The sequence below is a fragment of the Apteryx mantelli genome, chromosome 14 (genome assembly GCF_036417845.1).
Source record: "Apteryx mantelli isolate bAptMan1 chromosome 14, bAptMan1.hap1, whole genome shotgun sequence".
Classification (NCBI taxonomy): Eukaryota; Metazoa; Chordata; class Aves; order Apterygiformes; family Apterygidae; genus Apteryx; species Apteryx mantelli.
In genome coordinates this window covers 20,565,903-20,585,011 of record NC_089991.1, presented here as the reverse complement: position 1 = coordinate 20,585,011, position 19,109 = coordinate 20,565,903, and the positions used below count along the sequence as shown (strand labels likewise).

Genomic DNA, 19,109 nt, shown 5'->3' with positions numbered 1-19,109 from the left:
CAAACAAAACTTTAGGGTATGTTATATGCTAATGGGGACATAGTGAATCCCTAATTCTCCGTTTGTTGGTTTTGTTTCTGTGTTTCCTAATGAAGGTGTTTTTTATTCTTGGCTCTTCAGTTTGCCTGAAATGACCTAATACAAAAAATGGTTCATCACTGTTTTCTAATTAGTCTTTGTTTAGGTTTATTTTATTGCATTTGTTTACTATATCACTGCTTATTACATCTTTCTATGTAGCATGGCAACAATTTCTTCCATGTAATCTTGTGCATTCTTCTGGGCTTTCACTTGGCTTTAGTTATGGATAACCCAAAATATGAAGAATTCTTGCTAGTGAAAAGCAGAAATTCTTCTGGTGAGCAGTAGTGCCTAAATTATCAGCATCACTAGAATACAAATTTTAACTTAAGCACTAAACAGAGTTCTTATGAACAACCCAGTGCCATGTATTTAATAAGCCTGCAGGCGTGTAGCTGTCAGTTGTATAACTTCTGCGTTATGAAAGTAAAATCCAAATCTAGTCACTTCTGCTGCTGTTCTTCAGAATCCTGTAGCGTAGTGTGAATCACGTCTTTTCAGCTTTTTCATGGAAAGGCGTAAGAGAATGAGTAGGGAAAGGCACTATGTTTCCTGGTAAAAGTAGGATAGTAAGTGGTAAGATGCAATCGTAGAAGGAATTCCAGCACCTGGTGTTCTGTCTTCTAGCAGTAATGCCAATTTATGTTCAAGACAGTGTGTACATATGTATTGCTCCCTTCTGAAGGAACATTCACGGACTTAGGTGAGAATATGCTCTTGTTTTAGTGCGTGTGTATAGTGTAAGGGGTAGTGTGCCTGAAGCAAAAATTTCGGCTAGTCAGCTGAGCAGCAAGTTCTGCAGAGCTTACTGGGCTGCATAATTTTCTCGTTCATCATTTTCACTGTGCAGCTGTTCTGAGGAGGAGATGCTTCACTAGGAGGATGTTGGACACAATACAAGTACTTGATGCCATATTGCTCTGGCCCCAGGGATTTCACTGCTGTCCGTGTACAGTACCATTCCTCATACTGATCCATTTCCTCTGGTGCTTGAGCTCTTCAGCTGCCTTTGCTGCTACATGCCTACCGCTGGCGCTGGTCCATAGCTCCCTAACGCTGTTTTTGGAAGTGATTATGCTCACAGGAAAGGTGGTGTTACTCTTTGCTTACAGGGTTTTCTGTCCCTCTGGTGGACCGCTTTGGAAGGAGGCTTTGCTGTTGGCATGTTTTGTCCTCTGTTACTCTGAGGCTGTCATCCCCTGTGTGTCCAGGAATCTTGTTTATACTGTTGTAGTAATGATCAGAGGGCAGCTAGCTCACAGCAAATGCCTGTTGAGGAGCAATTCAAGCCTTCTAGGCAATGTGTTTCACACAGCCTTTCTTCTTAGGGATCAAAGTTCTTCCTCAGGAGCTCAATGTTTTCTGGCTTTTTGTTTGTTTTTCTAAATGTTGTAGCAGCTACAGAGAAGCTGGAACAGGAAAGGTCTCAAAGATCCAAGGAGCCTGGTGCTGTGGGCAAGCTGAACTTTCTTCTTTGCTTTGTGAGCTCTATTAACTTTATAATGAATGAAATACTAAGCCCTCTTCCCTCCAATGACATAAGTTCATTTGCTTCTACCTTTTCTCTGCCAAGTCAGGAGGATTTTCTGACTAGGGCAGTGTTGGTCTGTTGGGGCCTCCTTGGTCCTTTTTCAGTCAAGAGAAAGGAAAGCCCTAACTTCAACCATGTTTTTCTTGTCTGAAAGCCTGGTGTTAAGTGACCCATTCTTAGCCTCTCCTTACACAGCTTCGGTGTCATAAGAAATATCTGAGATTCCCCAGGTCCAAGCTATTCTCCAGGCCCAGGTCCATACCTCAGACATTTTCTCCTAGATGCATCTCCAGCATTCGTGGCTGGAGTTGCTAGCATCCTCTGCCAGAGCAGTGCCTATTAATTTACTCGTCTCTTTGTTCATCCATGGAAAGACAAGCTTGCTTTGAAGTTCACTAATCTGTAACTGTATAGCTACTGGCCATTTTAACCAAGTTCACCACAGCGTGAGCTACTAATAAACGTTTCTGTGCTTAGTCCAAAGGAAGATGAGGCACGAAGATGAACAAAACATGAGCAATACGAGCCCATGTATATCCCTGACACAAATGGCCAAATAAAACTCAGCTGATACTACTCAGTACCCTCATTCTAACTAGCCTCTAAGACTAGAGATTTAATGTAGGAGTGATTTTTGCTAATTCTGGTTAACTTTGAGAGATGCCCAGTGTAAATGAGGTATCCCCAGAAGTGCCAGGAACAGCCTGTTGATTGCTTCTGTTAAGAAATGCTGTATTGTGTCCTCAAAAACTTGAAGACATAGTAAATTTGCTGTGGATTGAGAAGCTACTGGCAAGAGGTAGGTATGGGAAGAGAATGCCCTGGAGGAACTTCCAGGGCACCATGCCCATGAGAACGTCAGCACACCCTTATGTTTGAGAAACTGGAGGGAAGGAAGGCTGTTTAGATCTTCAAATTTCTCCAGCAGACAAATTTGCATTAATGCTTTATGTATTAGAAGAAAGCATGCGAACAAGGGTTTGTTCTCGGTTATTGTCCCATGTATGTCCAGATTTGCTGGTTATACGGTAGTCATTGACTACCTGCTGCTATTGCTCTGGTGAGCATTTAGAAAAATGTGAGGAGCTTTATTTTGTATCCATGTGACCTAAGGAGATAGTGTTCTGCAACATTTTTAGTTGTGAAACCAAGTTTAGAGGCTGGTAACTTGGAGACTTGGGGGGAAATCTATAGAAACTATTGTTGTGGCTAGTGCATATACTAGTAGTTGGTTTGGTATCATAAGTATGCAAATAAACTGTGGGGCTCTTCAGCACTGACTCCATGCTGCTTGTAACAATCCATAAAATACAGCAATTTCTTCCTCTCCCCTTATACATGTATGTCTACCTTCTCAGCATATACAGTTTATTAAGATATCTCCTGGAAAAAGGTTGCAGCTAAAAACTTTTACTAACTGCACTATTCAGTAACAACCAGAAATTTCCTATACCAAGAAGCTTTTATGTGGCTGCCAGTATTGTATTAAACATGTTCCTTTTTAGAGGGTCCTCCAGGTTGCCCACCCACTCAGCTGTATTTAGTCATTTAAAATAATGTTATTTCTCTATACGTACACATCTGTTTTCACTCTATTGCCAATTTAAATGCTGCTGTATATTCTCTGTGTTTTGTGGCTACTTTCCCAGCATATTGAAAATTTACGCAGTGTAAGGGGATTTTACAAGTTCTCAAAAAACATGAAGTATTTTCCCACAGTAGCCACACCATATAATGTCTAAATGAAATGACATCTACTCACAGAAGTAAAATGTGCACCTGCATATGACTTACTGCTTTATAGTGCCTTCGCATAGGTATAAATAATACTTTAGTTTCTTTCATTTGAAGCCAGCATTTTCTTATGGTCAGCTTATTCGGTAGCTTCCTAGAGTGAACTTCAAAGAATTAAATCAGCATGCTTTTGTTGACTACTGGTTTGTTCAGAAAACTGACAGTTATGAACAACATTTCTGATTTGTGGTGTTCTTAATATATCCTGTAGCCATGGGTAATCACTGTTGCGGGGACCTGAAGTGTGAAAGTGCTGGAATGGTGTTTGAGCACTCACCAGCTAGAATAATCCAATACATGTTATGTAAAACTGCGTATTTCAGAACTTTCCAAAAGAGTTGCTTTAGAGGAAACTCCCCCTTCGAACTCTTCTTAGTATTAAACTTCTGAAAATACATGGTTGCTAGAACTGCTTAAGTTGGTTAACTCACATCTGTGATACTTAATCTCATATGCCTTTAGTTAGTGTTGCATTTCTAAATATCTTGCCTTGGGATCTTTATTTATAGTGGTTCATGCTATAAATGTCTAAAACTATCTCCTCCTGTTTCTGAGCGTAGTCTGTCACCTCTCTGTGACAGCGAAGGAGTTAATGAATTGCAGTTCTACCCTCCAAGCTCAGGTGATAAATCTTCAGATAAAGCTCGAGAATTGCATCTTGTTGCCTGTCCTTCCTCATCAAACCCTCCATCCCATGCCGCACAGTCTGCCACCTTCAAGGCGGGAAGCCAGGGCTGAACCAGTGTCAAATTTGAACTTTTTAAGCATACTTTGAACAGTCTGAAAATCAGCAGGGCACTAGGGACTAATGGATCTCAAACTGACAAATGACTTGTCTTAATTTCATTAGCTTCCCCACCACACTGGAAGCGAATGATGGGGGGGAGTAACTTGTCTGCACGCCTCTCTAGAAGCATCTCTTAGTACTTATCATTTAGACACATCCCTGTGACACATCGGGTTTATGTTGCAACTGTGTATAGTTCTCTCTAAATTGCATAATGGGAGACAACTGAAGGAGCAAATGCATAGAAAATCAAGCGGTAGACTAGTTTTCCCTTATAGCAGACATCTTTTCTTAGCATTGGGAAGTCATACGTGCATGGCATTTTTGTCCTCATTAGTGCTTCAGTTGTTTTCTAGCCTTGGGGAGAGCAAGGAGAACCGCATGGAACCGCAGAGCGGCTTGCCATCGTTTTAAAATTAGAATTTGGATATAAATAGGCTTTTTCCAATCAAAGTGACAGCTGATCAGCTTCTCCCCAGATTTCCAAGCAGCATTTTCAGAGGTGGAGGGGGAACCCAGGGAAATCGTCAAATAAACGATCTGTTCTGATGTATGCCTCGGAAAAGGGAAAGCATCGCAGCTGGCCTAGGTACTGCAGATGTTGGCCTGGAGTTCTGCACGCTCATCCTCTAATGAACGTTGTTGCAAGCTTTCTAACTAAAATCCCTTATTTCTTTGAAATCAGCTTGAATCGGTCTTCTCACAAGTAATAAATCTGATTAAAATGAACCTGGCTGATTGAATGACTTCTGGTTCTGTTAGAAAATAGCTTGTGGCCTGTTTAGATGTGTCAGGTTTCTTGCCTTAAAAATATCTCTCAGAATGAGAATGTTGAGGACTAAACTTCTGCACATTTTAAGATGAGTAGAGGAGGTTGTTAAAAAGTTTTGGTGGCTGTTCTTAAGATGGTTTGAAATTCTACAGTCCCTGTTTTGTTATTTTTAGATTTTTGTTGGGCTTTAAGATGCTTATAGGAAGCTTTCATATCTCAAAGTCACTTTGAGACGCATAAGAACACCTAATAGGTCAAATGACTGGGTGGGGAGAGGAAAGCTCCAAAGCTCCAGTGACCTCTGTTTTGGGCTCAGCAGTTCTGTAGTGTTAGTTACTCATGTGATGCTGAGCACGGTTTTATTTCAGTTTCTGATTTAATCTTTACTGCTAATGTCAGATGGCAGTGTAGATACAGGGGGAAACTGAATTTTCATGAACGGTATCTCTCTAATGGCTCCTTTGAAGATGCTCCTTAGGGCCGGTTCGATATGATCTTCTCTCACTAATCACAGGGTTTTTTTGTCACGACAAAACACAAAAGTACCAACTCTAATATAATGTATTTCGTGTATTTTTATTGGAAAAAACGTAGATGCATTTCAGTTTTACATACTTAAATGTTAAGAATGAGATATGTAAAAGTGGGAGAGAGTGGGGTGGTTGTTGCCATAATCATGATGAAGCATGCAGCCTTATGAGTAGCATCTAATTGTTTTGCCCTCTTGTTAGACTATAGAATCTAACTGGCGATGTGGGCGACACAATTTGCAGAGGATTCAGTGCCGCTCTGAGAATAGCAAAGGTGTCTACTGTTTACAGTATGATGATGAAAAGATTATCAGTGGCCTACGAGATAACTCCATTAAGGTAAACACTTTTTTTTTTGTCTTTTCTATAGAGATAAATAGGCAGTTTTGCCTTGGAAAGATAGCTGTTTGCGTTTCCTTGATGATTTCACTCCTCTCTTCACGGGATAGTATTATTCTTTGCAGAGTTTGTGAGGATGAGTTGTCTTCTATAGCCCTGCAAAGTTCTCGCCTGTGTTTTGCTCTAGGAACTCGGGGGACTGCCAGCCAGGAGACCTATACTATGTTTGCTTTCTATATGACTAAAAACAAATGCTTGTGAAATCAAAGTTGATATAATTAATGGAGACGCTGTGTGCTGCTGTCCTTAGCTTTGCCTTTTGGCTTGGCTAACAGTTTGTTTTCATACTCATTGTCCCCGAGAGCCATAGCATTTCCGTTTGGAAAGCTGGCTTTTATCTTTTTATGATCATTGGTTATTCACTGTTCTGTCAAGAACTTGCTTCAGGGAGACTTCATCAGGCTAAAGGGAGGAAAGGCCCACTGTTCAGACAGGATAACTACTCATGGAGTCTTCTTGCTATCCCTGGTTTTCCTCCTTCCTTCTCTCTTGCTGCTGTGTGAAAGTCTTGGATCTATGCTTTTGATCTTGGTAAGCAGCTTATACTGTTTATTTTTAACAGATTTGGGACAAAACAAGCTTGGAATGTTTGAAAGTATTAACAGGACATACTGGCTCAGTTCTTTGTCTGCAGTATGACGAAAGAGTCATTGTAACTGGATCTTCAGATTCTACAGTGAGGTGAGTGTCAGGTTTTTGTGCAAAATGACTGTGCTAGGAATGCTTATAATAATCTCCAAATAGTCAATATGCGTGCCCTACTATGAATATGATGCTGCTATTCAGAAGCCAAAATATTCATCTCTGGCAAAGCATCACATTCAATAATTTTTTTCCCAAATTTGAGTCTCATTTTTGTAGGGTGTTAAGAACTTTGAAGGAATGTGATCTGTGTGATTCAAGGCATAACCTGAAGTTGTAGGATGGCTGATGAGCCAACTATACTGTAATTTCCTCATTGAGGGTTCTTTGTATCTTCTTCTGACCTTTCTTAATTACGACTATTGATGCAAGAATACTTGGGATATGTACTTGTCTAACAGCAATTCTGATGACATCGAGTTTAAATTCTTGCATGAATTCAGTGCTCAGTAGAGGTCCAATGTAAACATGCTTCGCTACAGTCCAATGGAAGGCCTTTGTCTCCCATCTGTTGTCTCGCAACGATGGTGGCAATGTCGGTCTCTACAACTTTCAAAAAGTTAAAAATTGATCCTAGCACCCCTTGGGAAGTATGCATCAAGTAGTGATTTCCATTTCACGTTAGCTAGTAGGTAGCACTGGAGGGCGTTACATTCCAGTTGCTGCTGGCTTGTGGTGGATTTGAATGGTAGTAGTGGATCTGTGTGTGTTTAGAGTTTATACTGTGCAGAGGCAGCTTCATTCATCTGAGCTAAAATTATTTTGTTTTTGCAGAGTTTGGGATGTGAACACAGGTGAAGTTCTGAACACGTTGATTCACCACAATGAGGCAGTGCTTCATTTGAGGTTCAGTAATGGTTTAATGGTGACATGCTCAAAGGACAGATCCATTGCCGTTTGGGATATGGCATCACCTACTGACATCACCCTGCGCCGTGTGTTGGTTGGCCATCGTGCTGCTGTTAACGTCGTAGACTTCGATGACAAGTACATTGTGTCAGCATCAGGTGACAGGACCATTAAAGTAAGTTGGCGGAGCTCTGACAACTAAAATGACAAGCTTGTGCCTGGAAGAATAAGTAGCTGGAAAACTTCCAAATGTTATGATTCAAATCTGAATAGCAAAAGGATTCCTGAGCAGTTCTGTGCCTTTCTTTGCTGTTCGGCTAGTCGCTTGCTTTTACTAGCTGTTAATATCTTTATGCAAATAACTAGGCTTGGAACATTTTGGTAGCTTCTGACACAATTACAAAAAGGTGAAGTCTATTCGCCGTTTAAACTCTAGTCTCACAACTGGCTTGTTTGTTCAATGTGGCACATTTTGTGCCTTTTTCCAAATGGTATTTCTGAATTTCAATTGGCAGGCCTGTCCCAGACATGAATTTTATCAACAGTTATCTTTCCTCACCCCATCTTCCCAACAGCTAAACCAGGCTTTGCCTTGTTTCAAGAACTAAAATGCTGTATTTGAAGATTATATATATACATATACATACCAGGAGATTTGAGTTACCCACAGTATTAATACAACAAAGGCGTTTCCACCCTTCCTTCTCTAGAATTAGAGCTACCTTAGGCCATGCCAAAAAGCTCTTGGCAGTTCTGTGTCCAAATATCTGCCAAAGGTACTGTTGCATGCTGGAAAAAGAGCCACTGGATACTTTACATTACAACTTCAATTACAGTTTATTAAAAATGGGTGAAGTTGCTCAACTAATGTTAAGAAAGAAGCGGTCACCAAACTTTTATAGATCACAGTTTTGGTCTTGTTAAAGTTGCTTGTTGTATGTGGTAACTTCCACTCTTTAAAAAGACTAACTTATGAATATTCAAGTGTAATGAAGTTTTTTAAAAATCATTTGGAGTAGTCTCTACCACTTGAAAATATTTTATATACAAAAAACCTCCCTGAACTTTTCTCACTGACTGTGCGCAATAGCAGTGCCCGTGGCTCTTGTCACTGCTAGCTCCCCGCAGTGCTTGCTAGCCTTCTGTTAATGCAGCGTACCTGTTCTTGCCTGTAAAAACTTTATGCAAGTTTTCATTCAACTGGCTACCAAAGGCCAACCGCAGACCTCTTTCGTTATGAATTTTTAACAGGTTCTGTTGAAACTCAAAAATCTTGATTGTGCATAATTCTGAGAGAAGCTTTTATCTCATTTTTCACAGGTCTGGAGTACAAGTACATGCGAGTTTGTTCGTACTCTAAACGGGCACAAGCGTGGTATTGCGTGCCTCCAGTACAGGGATCGACTAGTTGTCAGCGGGTCCTCAGACAATACTATTAGGTGGGTGCCAAAAAGCTGCTATCGGTGTGTAACGATGTACATCTGCACATGTGAAAACAGTTTCTCCTGACCTTTGATACTGTCCTACACTACTTCAAGTACAAAAAAAACCCCTTTGTCTTGTTATTGATGCAGATAACGTATGGCCAAAAACTTTGTTCGGTGTGAGAATAAACATATTATATACAGCCCTGTTGAAACATTGCAATTGCAAGGTTTAAGTCAAAAATGAACAAAAAAATGTTAATTGATCCTGCTAGTTTATTACCTTGTCTTCTGGTTAGAGAAATGAGAAAGACTTTGTTCACTGTTTGGTTTAACTACTTTCTGAACCTCTAATAGAGACTGGTATATGCAGAATGAACAGTGTCTGTCCATCCCCCCCCCACGCACACAAACACAAATCAGCGTATAAAAACTCACTGAAATAATTTAACAAGTACCCAACCTTTACTTGTTTGTAATTTTGAATAGACCAAATTATGTTGCAGCAGCAGCATATCAGAATTACTCTCTTCTGTGACTTGAATGCAAGGAACATCTTGGGGTTCTATAGTTGCCTTTCGTGTAGTATTTTCCACAGAAAAAACGTAAATAGCATGGTTGAATTGCTGCACGTAAGGCTAAGGGACAGGTGCTGAACCTGAAGTATTCAAAGTTTGTTTTTTGTTTTGTCTTGTTTTTCTCCCCCCTTTTTCTTAAGGCTATGGGACATTGAATGTGGTGCCTGCTTAAGAGTATTAGAAGGCCATGAAGAACTGGTTCGATGCATCAGGTTTGACAACAAGAGAATTGTTAGTGGAGCCTATGATGGGTATGTTTTTAAATGCAACTTTGAGAAGTTTGGCCTTTCTTAACAAAGCACCTTCTGGAAGCTGTTAGGCCTTATGTAGAGGTTCTGTTCTGATTTGACTGGTGGATCAATATGTAACCGAGTGGTTCCTGCGTGAAGATCTGAACGCAGCAGGCTGCAGTTTTAGGGAGCCAAGAAACTGCGTTCTGAGTAGATTTGTATTATAATCCAAAATGCTTTTCTGGTGCTCTTTAACAGGGTCCTCAGTTGTTTTATCACCCAAGTTTGGCTTTTGGTAGAAAATACATTTTTGTTTGGCTTAAGTGGCAACCAGTCTAAAAAAGTGCATTCCTTTGTTTCTTCCCTCAGGAATTGTTCCCTGCCAAATCCCATGCTCTCAGAGTAGTTTTGGCTTTCTCTTTTTATTAGGCAGCAGCACGGAAAATGTTTTTGTGTGTGTAATATATGTCGTAGGGCTCTCAGAGCTCTTAAGTGATCATTTTTGGTATGCTGAAGGTAAGACCCCTGCAGTTAGTGCTTTGGTCTTGCTCTGCCTTGTAAGAAGTATTTTAACGGTTTAGTAAATTCAGGAAAACTTGCGTCCGTGTCCAAATTCTCCATTTCTTTCTCTGTCTGATTTGTAGTTCAGGCGGACAGGCTTTGCGCTCATCAGTAGTGCTGTAGGCTTTTGAGATCTGCAGTTCTAAAATCACTTGTGTAAATTAACTGTGTTTATATGTGTGTTCGTAATATCTGTCAATCCATTTGGTCCATCACAAAGACATCACTGTATTTGGTGCTGAAAAGAAACAGAAAACTGTCTGTGCTTCAAGAGATTGAACATTAGTATATCAGTGTAGGTAAATTCTAATATTTTGCTTGATCCTGATAAATTAACTGTAGGGAAAACCTGGCATTCCTTCCATTGCTTCAGATACTTATTCTATGCTTGTACTTGAAACAATGTTTTTGTTATAATCTCTTTATTTTACTTTATAGCAAAATTAAAGTTTGGGACTTGCAAGCTGCTCTTGACCCGCGTGCTCCAGCAAGTACATTATGCTTGCGTACGTTAGTGGTATGTAAAATTAATTCATTTGGGGTTATCTGAAATCTTTTATTTGAAAGGGAAAGGCATTTTATTATAGTCTAGTGGGATAGGTGGGAAACTCAGGATGTCTTATAAAGTCTAGTCTGCTTCTCATGCTAAGAATGAAGAAAAAGGAAATATTGCGATGTCCTGAATAATTTGAATGTGTCCTTAAAAGAAAGATTAAGTTTTCCTAGCTCAAGATTCTTAGATGCTCTAAAATTATAATCATTGTGTCACTGTATCTAGTCGTTCTAGTTGTTGGTGTGGTACCCTAATATCGTTATAGATACTGTAGTCCTGGCTTTAAATACATTTCCTCTCATTAAAAGGGTGGCGTGGGGGTGAGGGGGGGATGGAGTTCTCTGAGCCTTTCCCAAACCTTTCTCCTTCAGTTCGGAAGGAAGAGCTGTGGAAGGGAAGGGGATGTTGAGTCGCCACAAGGCGCTCCAATTGCTTCAGAGGACTATCATATTTAAGGTGGTTACTTAGCTTATGTTTTTCTTTGTAATAGGGTTTTGATGTATGACAGTAGACTTGATTTAAAAAAAAAAAAGGGGGGGGAGGAAGTGTTTCATTTTTCTCTTCACAGAAATGTACATAAAATGTTACTTCAGGAGTCAGTTTGACATTTGTCGAGCTAGTAGCAGCCCAAAGCTCTTGGCAGTATGTAATGGTAGCTGGTTTATTGAGCATGTGCCTGGCCTATCCGGCTCCTGCAGAAGTGCTTGTATTGCACGAAATAGTTCTAAGTTTTAGTCTTTTCAGTAGTCTTGGCCTGGAGATGAGATTTAACTATCCTTTTATTCCATATGCAAAGTTGCTTCTTACCCTCCTGTGAGTAAACTCCAGTTCAGACTCCAGACTGCGGAGCAGTTTGACAGCTTCGGTTAGTTCTCTGATAAGGCGGTGTGCTCCTTTTAAATCTGCTTAGAGTGCACAAAGTGGAGAACATCTTATGGTCCTCTTAATGCTCTTCTGAGATATCCTTAAAGGAGCTTAGGGAGCACGTACTCCTGTGGCTCCTGTTCTTTAAGGCAGCGTTTGAACACAGTCTGCCTTTACTAGCAAGTGAACCATAATGATACTTCCAGAAGCAGGACCTAGGTGAGCCTGTGATGTGGTTTATTAAGATTATATAAAAATTGATTAAGCAGCAGGGTTGAATACAAAATGGTATGTAATAGAAGGAACCCTGGCAGTTTGTCAGTGCCAGCTGATCTTCTGCATTGCTTATTCTGGATTGATAGGCTGTTTCTGTCTTTAATAATCTCTGCTTCAACCTCTTCCCTCCAGGGAAGGTTCAAGGCTTACAAGCACTTTATTTGGAAGACATGCTTTTTGCTGTAAAAGTTTACATACAAAAGGAGCTTGTCTTAAACTCAGGTTAACTATAACTAAGAACTTAATCAGCGCACCAGAATTTTAATTCACCATTCTGTGTCCAGATACATGTGTGAGTACAAATGTAATGAGACGTTTCCCTCTTCTTGCTCCACTAACTGAATTTTTATTACTCACAGGAACATTCAGGACGTGTCTTTAGACTCCAGTTTGATGAATTTCAGATCATCAGTAGTTCCCATGACGATACGATTCTGATTTGGGATTTCTTAAATGTGCCACCCAGTGCCCAGAACGAGACCCGCTCTCCATCTAGAACATACACTTACATCTCCAGATAACAGTCTGCACTTTACTACCCTCAGAAGGTAAGGCTGCTGCTTTTTACGGACTGTATTGTGAATATGTGAAATCACCACTCTGCTTGCAGGTAGGCATGGTCAGAACAACAAGCTGCTGTTTTTCTTAAGGAAATAAAATCTCTTTATGCTACTTCTTGCATTATGTGGTCTTCGTATGATGCCATGCTTCAGCTTACAAAATTTGTAAGACTGTAGTATCTTACCTTCACGCCCTGTATACGCCCTCCTGTTTGTAACTGGGTACTTCAGGTATTAATATATGAAAAGCTACGTGCTTGCAACATTCTCAAATTCCTGCACATATATTCTAAATACACCTTTTAGAGTTTTTGAGACATTTACTTTCTGCATTTGATTCTTTGTATTGAGCACTGTAATGCATCGCTAATAAACTGAACGTGCATATGACCTTTGGACGAATGCTCATCGTAAGCGAGCAATTCTGTGACAACCACGAGTAATAGGGATAGCTTTCAGAACTAAAAAATCCATTGTGCTCAGCAACATGACAGCTGAAAGCTGTCAAAAACAGCGCACATAAATTTTGACTATTTTAATGCTTTTCTGCAAGTCAGCTTTATTTAGTTCTCTAAGCATGCTGGGTAAAAACTCTGCTGTAGATCTGCTTGTAGATTCTTTTCCTCATGTCATCTGTATTGCTGCCAACAATTGCACTTCAGGCTATAAATAGCTGTGAATAACGCTGGGATTTGGAAACATAGTAATTGCCTTACCAAAGCAGAATACAGTCACCCATATCTCCAATGCCGTCTCTGCCAGTGCTGATACTAGACGCTTCCAAGGAAGTGGAGACACCGCAGCAAGAGGAATTAGGATTAACGTTGCCCCTGCAGGAAGGATTTATTTTATTTGAGTAGATAATTAGTAGTTTGCTAATACCTTGGGGAGAAAGTTTTCGCCGTCTCCATGTAACCACAGGCTTTCATTATCTCTCTGCGCATGTTTGTTGCTGTAGCAAGGAGTTCCTCAAGCTCTTCCAGTCTTTCTGTTGAAGCTCTTCTGGCCAGGGAAATGTCTTTTCCTTGCCTTGTGATATTATGTTTTGCTTTTTTGAAATACAGGTTCATAAAAATGATTTTTTTCACTTGTAAGCATTCCTCGGGAAAATGTTGGCAGCATTTCCTACTAACTGAACTCATCCTCATTTTAAAGGAAGCCGAGATAGTGTCATCTCTGGATATAGCGCTTGGGTCCAGGGGCTCGAGAGGGTCCACAGAGGGTCTGGGCAGAAAGCTGGCCATCATCAGACTGTTTCCTCTCTTTCAGAGCCTGCAGTTGTTGTTATGGTTAGTCCCCTGCCTAAGGAAGAAGTCTTCTGCTAGGATGAAGAGTTAGTGTACAGAATCTACTGGCAGTTAATAGCTGGGACAGTTATTGCTGCTAATGGAATTCACTTTCCCTTAAAACCAAAGGAAGTGCCTGCACTTCTGGTTATCTTAACTGCGCTTCTGCATTCAAGATTTAAGTCAGTTATGGTTGCTCACACAAACTGAAATTCTGCTCTGTTTGAATGTTAGGGAATTGCTTGTATTCCCTGCGTTTTCATACATGTGGTGTTATGCTTCCTTTCTAAATGAAAAATAAGAATCTAAGTGGTGTTTTAATGTAGAAAGAGCTACTACAAGTATTGACTAAATAAATTGAACAGCTCATTTAAAAACTTGAAAGAAATTGCAACATTAACACTACTGCAAGGGTAATTTAGAAGTGACGTTAAAACTCACTAACTTCTTATTCTGTCTGCAGTAAGAGGAAATCAGAAATCTGAAAATAGCTGTCTAATGTTTCTAGGGGGTGGCCAAGTGTTTAAAGGACACAGCTTGCTAGGAGATAGACCCTGAAACTACCCAGACAGCTAGGTCCTCCAGGACTGCCAGCCCTTCGCTTCCACTTGAAAGTGTTCCCTTTTTTAATCTTTTTTCTTTTTTTCCTGTCTGGGGTGATAAACCCATATTCTCATTGTGGAAAGCTTGTTGCTGTCACTGGTGATAATGTCTCTAGGGACTCTGTCCTGTTCCGTTAAAGATGCTGTCGCTGGCTTCTCTGCAAACTGGGTCACTACCTGGATGAACTTCTGCAGTGGAAACTCCTGTTGAAGTTGAATGTTTTTCCCTCCCTGTAGAAACCTTTGGGTTTGGTGTGGTTTTTTCCTTTCTGAATAATTTATTTTTTTCCTGCCTTTTCAGGCATTTAGAACAGGCTGCATGGGAAGAAGATGATAGTTTTGGGAACAAACTCCATATATTTTCCAGTTTATACATCAGTACTTTCTTCTGTGAAGTTTCAAGTTAATTTGAAGCTGACAAATTGTTTTGCTTAAAAAATTACAGAAGTATATTTGGCAAGCTGCTTTATTTAATTTTTTGATTCATGGAAAAGCCATGCATTGTGTGCGTTAAGCACAAAAGTAATTAGGAGCCGAATAAAATTTATTTCAGTTCAGTTGACCAGCAGCATGCGGGTGTCTTATTTTCTCTCCTGCCACATGTGGCCCACCAGACCCACTGTCACTGAGATTTGTTGATGAAATATGAAATGCCTTTGGCACTCTTCTCTTCCTTTCAAATTCTGCACACTGGACAATTTTGAACAGCTTATGTCTGACTTGTGCCGTGATGCAGAACTGAAAACATGCAGATCTCCATATCCTGGGAGTTTTTGGTATTGGTAATGACACTCCTTTAATAATTCCTCCTTAGACAGGAGAGATGTTGTGATGTCACTTTTTGACAGGTTTGTCTAAATTCAGAATCCAAAAACCATAAATCTTACATAAATTTATGGTCAAACAGCTAATATTTCATTATGACATTTAATGAAACAGTTTTATATGCTTTTAAACATTATAGTTTTCTGAATTTTGAAGCAGCCCTCTACCCTTTTTTACAAGGCTTGCAATGTTATGCCGCTTCAAAGCGGATCATTTTTGACAGTCCTGGCAGTTGGCTGTGAGAGTTTTATTGCTTTCTGTTGAATTCCTGTTGTTTATTGTAACATGATAAAAATTGTTACCATATGATAGTCTAATATTCTTATATTAAGCACTAGGCCTTGGGCTGGGGGGAAGGGAAGGTGGGGGAAAGTGCCTGAAGATGTTTTAACCTTTCGTGGGAGTTTCCCATCAGAATAGGGCAGTGCACCGTAGTCCGTAGCAATGATTTTGGGAAGCGGCAAGTAAAATGGAAGTTCAGATTTAATTACGCTCAGAATTTACATCTTCTCCAAGCTAATAACGTAGTCACGTGACTGGAAAAGGCAAGTGAAATGTAAAACTACTTGATTTTTAGTCTGGTTTCTTAAAAACCCGTGTTTCGAAACAACTGAACTTTGTGTCCTATGCAAAACCATGCAGCATGGAGGAGGAGAGGGGAAGAGCTGCTTGTGGTTTTGGGCAGGTCACTGGTTCGGTCGATAGCGTTCACCGTTTAGCACGGCTAAAGCTAGCGGTTCGTCGCTACTCCCCAGGAGGGGCTTTGTTTCTTACTGTGTGTAAGAAAAATGCCAGCTGTGCCTGATTCCCAGCCCCTCCACCCCGTGAGGAACCAGCACCATTAAGAGTCCTGCTCTTTTCTAAGCTTAATTCAAGCATGTTCTGCAAGCGAAGGCAATGTCCTGTGGAGGTGCACCTGCCCTTGAAGGCAGCACTTGTAGCACCAAGTGAATTACTCTGAAGGGGAGAGTCCCCCTAAGGAGTCATGGAGGAGCGTTGTACTCGAGGTATTTTGCCCTTTTAGGTTCAGCTTGGAGTGCGGAAAAATGGTGCGCGCTAAACATCCTGCAGACGCCTCCAAATGTTGCTTTTTGATTTGCGTGTCCTGTCGGTTCAGCTTGTCTTTTGTCTTTTTCAGGGTTTCACAGTCTTGAACTACTGGATTTTTGGCTACTACATGCCTGAAGATGTTGATTGACAGCTAAAGTCAGAATTGGTTCTAGATGCTGTGTAGATGCAAAGCAGCACAATCCTATATCTAAATTTCTTAATCTTTCCTGCTCTCAGTGGTCGTCTCTGAATTTGCTACAAATTCACTGACTTCGAGTAGATGAATTTGAGAAGCCTGTCCTTCCCTGCAATGAAAATCCAAAGCTTCACATGTAAATTGTCCGTAGAAACTGAACTCTGATGGCTTGTTTTTCAGAAATAAATCGGAAGTCAAGAAAGGACTTGGCCTAATTTATATTGCTTTGCACTTTTGTCTGACTTTCAAGAAAAAACATTCTCCAATGAAATTTGGGTGCCAAACACATACCCAGAATGTACAGAGCTTTGCTTTCAAAGTCACCATTGTCCTTTAGACTTTACTCTCATGACCGATTCAGAGCCTGTTTTGTTTGATAGGAGTGTACGTTGGACTATTAGAAATATTTCTGAATTGATCAGTAATATTTTTGGATTACAGTTTACTGGTTTCTGCACCAATAATTTCTTTTAAATTAAAGATTACCTGTAATTCAGGCTAGGTTATCTAAACTAGTTGTATAGCACTGTCTTTTCCTTTTAACTGTGCTCTGTACTCCAGCCGTCCTACGCTTCCTAATGTTTGGTATAGTAAAACCTTTCCATGTGTGCTTGCCTCATTTCAAATACTGTATAAGCATGTAGATATAATGTACATAACAGTGTAACCTCCGGGTGCTAGGAGTCAGGATTTCCTGACACTACACACTAATACAAAATGTGTTAGCACTTGGCAGCAGGATGTTCTAACTACTGGCACTGTAGGGGTTAATACAAATTGCCTAGAAATTTTCTCTGCAAAAGGAGGTTTTCAGTATTCATTAGGATTTTTTTAATGGGAACTACATATTTTAAAATGTAATTTCTAAACTTTTTAAAAATTAAAAAAAATGTTTAATTTATGTTCTGTATCTTATATTTTGTGCCGCAGTATTTACAGATGTCTTTCTTTTAACAGCAGTAGGTTGTCGCAAAGGCCTACTGATGTCCTTCTTCAGCATTAGTTTGGCTGTTCAATGGAGAAGACGCCATGGGCCAAAGTTAAATTTATTTATGTATGATCTGTAACACTTCCTTAAGGTGGAGCGGAGGTCCCTTCAAGTCAATGCTCTGGTTACCACGCTAGGTTTCTTGTCCATAGCTGTCAGCTGTGACCACGTCGTGGTGTCCTGGTCATGGTTTATCTTCATTAGCCTGCTTTTATTAGCAAATCTCGGTAGCGTCTTCTTACGTTGTCACAGTCTAATTTATGTGGTCATATTAACGCTACTGCATTTTTCTTATGTCAAGACAAGACATTGATAAATGCAAACGTGAATATTTTATCTTTGTTAGCCATGTATGACTACGCCTGTCGGTGGCTTTTCTTTAATCCTTCGGTTGAACTCGGTGTGAAATGCGGCTGTTTTCTCGGGGAAGAAGCGTGCAGGCGCAGAAATGTGCTGTCCTTCCCCCGTCATTGTGTGTCGTGTACGTTTGTTTGTCTGTCCTCTGGCAGCGCTTTCACGGTCTTGCGTTTTTCCCTTGTGTGACCAGAAAGGTTAAGGAAAGTCAGGCTGCCAAGGGTTTAATCCTAGGTGGAACAGCTGTGGTTAGAGCATCGTATCCGTGTCGAGGAAATCCAGAGAAAGTGCCCGTCAGACCTTACCGAAACGTTACAGAAGTGCGACTTAAGGTTTTCTCCTCTTCACCCTTCACATTGAGAGAGGTGTTGGGATCAGTGTTTAAGTTAAGAAACTCCCTTTTACATGTTACTACAAGGATATTTATTTCATCAAGATGACCGAATGTGATGAAATACAGAAGATTAAAAACACGCTCCTGAGCGTCCATAAGATCACTTCTTGGTAAGCTTGACAGTAGTTTGTGAAAGTGTCTTACTTTACCCTTCTCATCTACTAGCTTTAATATTAAACTGTTTAAAAAGAATCTGTTGCAGCCCTGAAGAAAAAGGTATTTTGTTTATGAAGAATGGAGTCCTTTTTTTCTTTCTTTTTTTTTAAATGCATGTGTAAGATTTAAATTCATGTTTTTCCTTGGGAGATGATGGTATTTGAACATGCAGTCTAAACTTCTTTGTGCTTTGTGTAACATAGCAGTGGACTTTTGTGATTGGCACCCAAGGAACATGACTCCTGGGATTAATGGTAGTGATCCTGGCTGCACTCTGGACTTTGTTTTGCTAACCATAATTGAGCAACTGTACATTACTGCTATATTAATGTTTCAAAGCACTGGGATAGTCTAATTCTAACTTGTAATTATGTTTGCCAATTATCTGTTTGGAAAGTTGGTGTATGAACAGCTTATTGAAACTGTTAAATTGTACAGATATCGTTCATGATCTAAAGCTTTGTACTGTGGAATGTGCTTAATAAAAAAAAAAGTTTGAACTTAATTTGTCGAATACATGGTCAAGTAATGTCCTCTAGCCAGAGGTTGGTATCGTGCATCAGTTAATCCAAGTTCAGCGCAGAGCTGTACTAATGCAGAGTTCGTGCTTGCAAGCGTTCCTGTACTTGCCCGTGGTGGGCGACGGCGCTAGCGGTGCTAATCGAGCGGATGCCTCTCGGTGGTAATTCGGCAGCGCCAGGCGCGAGGCTGACGGGCCCAGGGCGTTCGTGTGAACCGCCCGCGCCGGCCCAGCCGCATGCCTTGGCATGGACCGATGCCGTTCGGAAACGTTTCCTTCCCCTTCCGTTTATCACAGCGCGTGCGGG

General features: G+C 40.5%; 1 protein-coding gene across 4 annotated transcripts in view; it reads left to right on the top strand.

Annotated features, from left to right (window-relative positions):
* FBXW11 (F-box and WD repeat domain containing 11) overlaps positions 1 to 18,787 on the top strand; it is a 78,471-nt gene extending 59,684 nt beyond the window's left edge. For all 4 annotated transcript variants that reach the window (XM_067305123.1, XM_067305121.1, XM_067305124.1 and 1 more), the window contains 8 exons: positions 5,697 to 5,834; positions 6,457 to 6,575; positions 7,311 to 7,560; positions 8,706 to 8,824; positions 9,528 to 9,638; positions 10,617 to 10,695; positions 12,231 to 12,419; positions 16,283 to 18,787. In XM_067305123.1, the coding sequence (XP_067161224.1) occupies positions 5,697 to 5,834; positions 6,457 to 6,575; positions 7,311 to 7,560; positions 8,706 to 8,824; positions 9,528 to 9,638; positions 10,617 to 10,695; positions 12,231 to 12,392 (978 nt within the window). In that variant the 3' untranslated portion in view covers positions 12,393 to 12,419; positions 16,283 to 18,787. The remainder of the gene's footprint in view (positions 1 to 5,696; positions 5,835 to 6,456; positions 6,576 to 7,310; positions 7,561 to 8,705; positions 8,825 to 9,527; positions 9,639 to 10,616; positions 10,696 to 12,230; positions 12,420 to 16,282) is intronic.
* Positions 18,788 to 19,109: the final 322 nt, after the last annotated feature.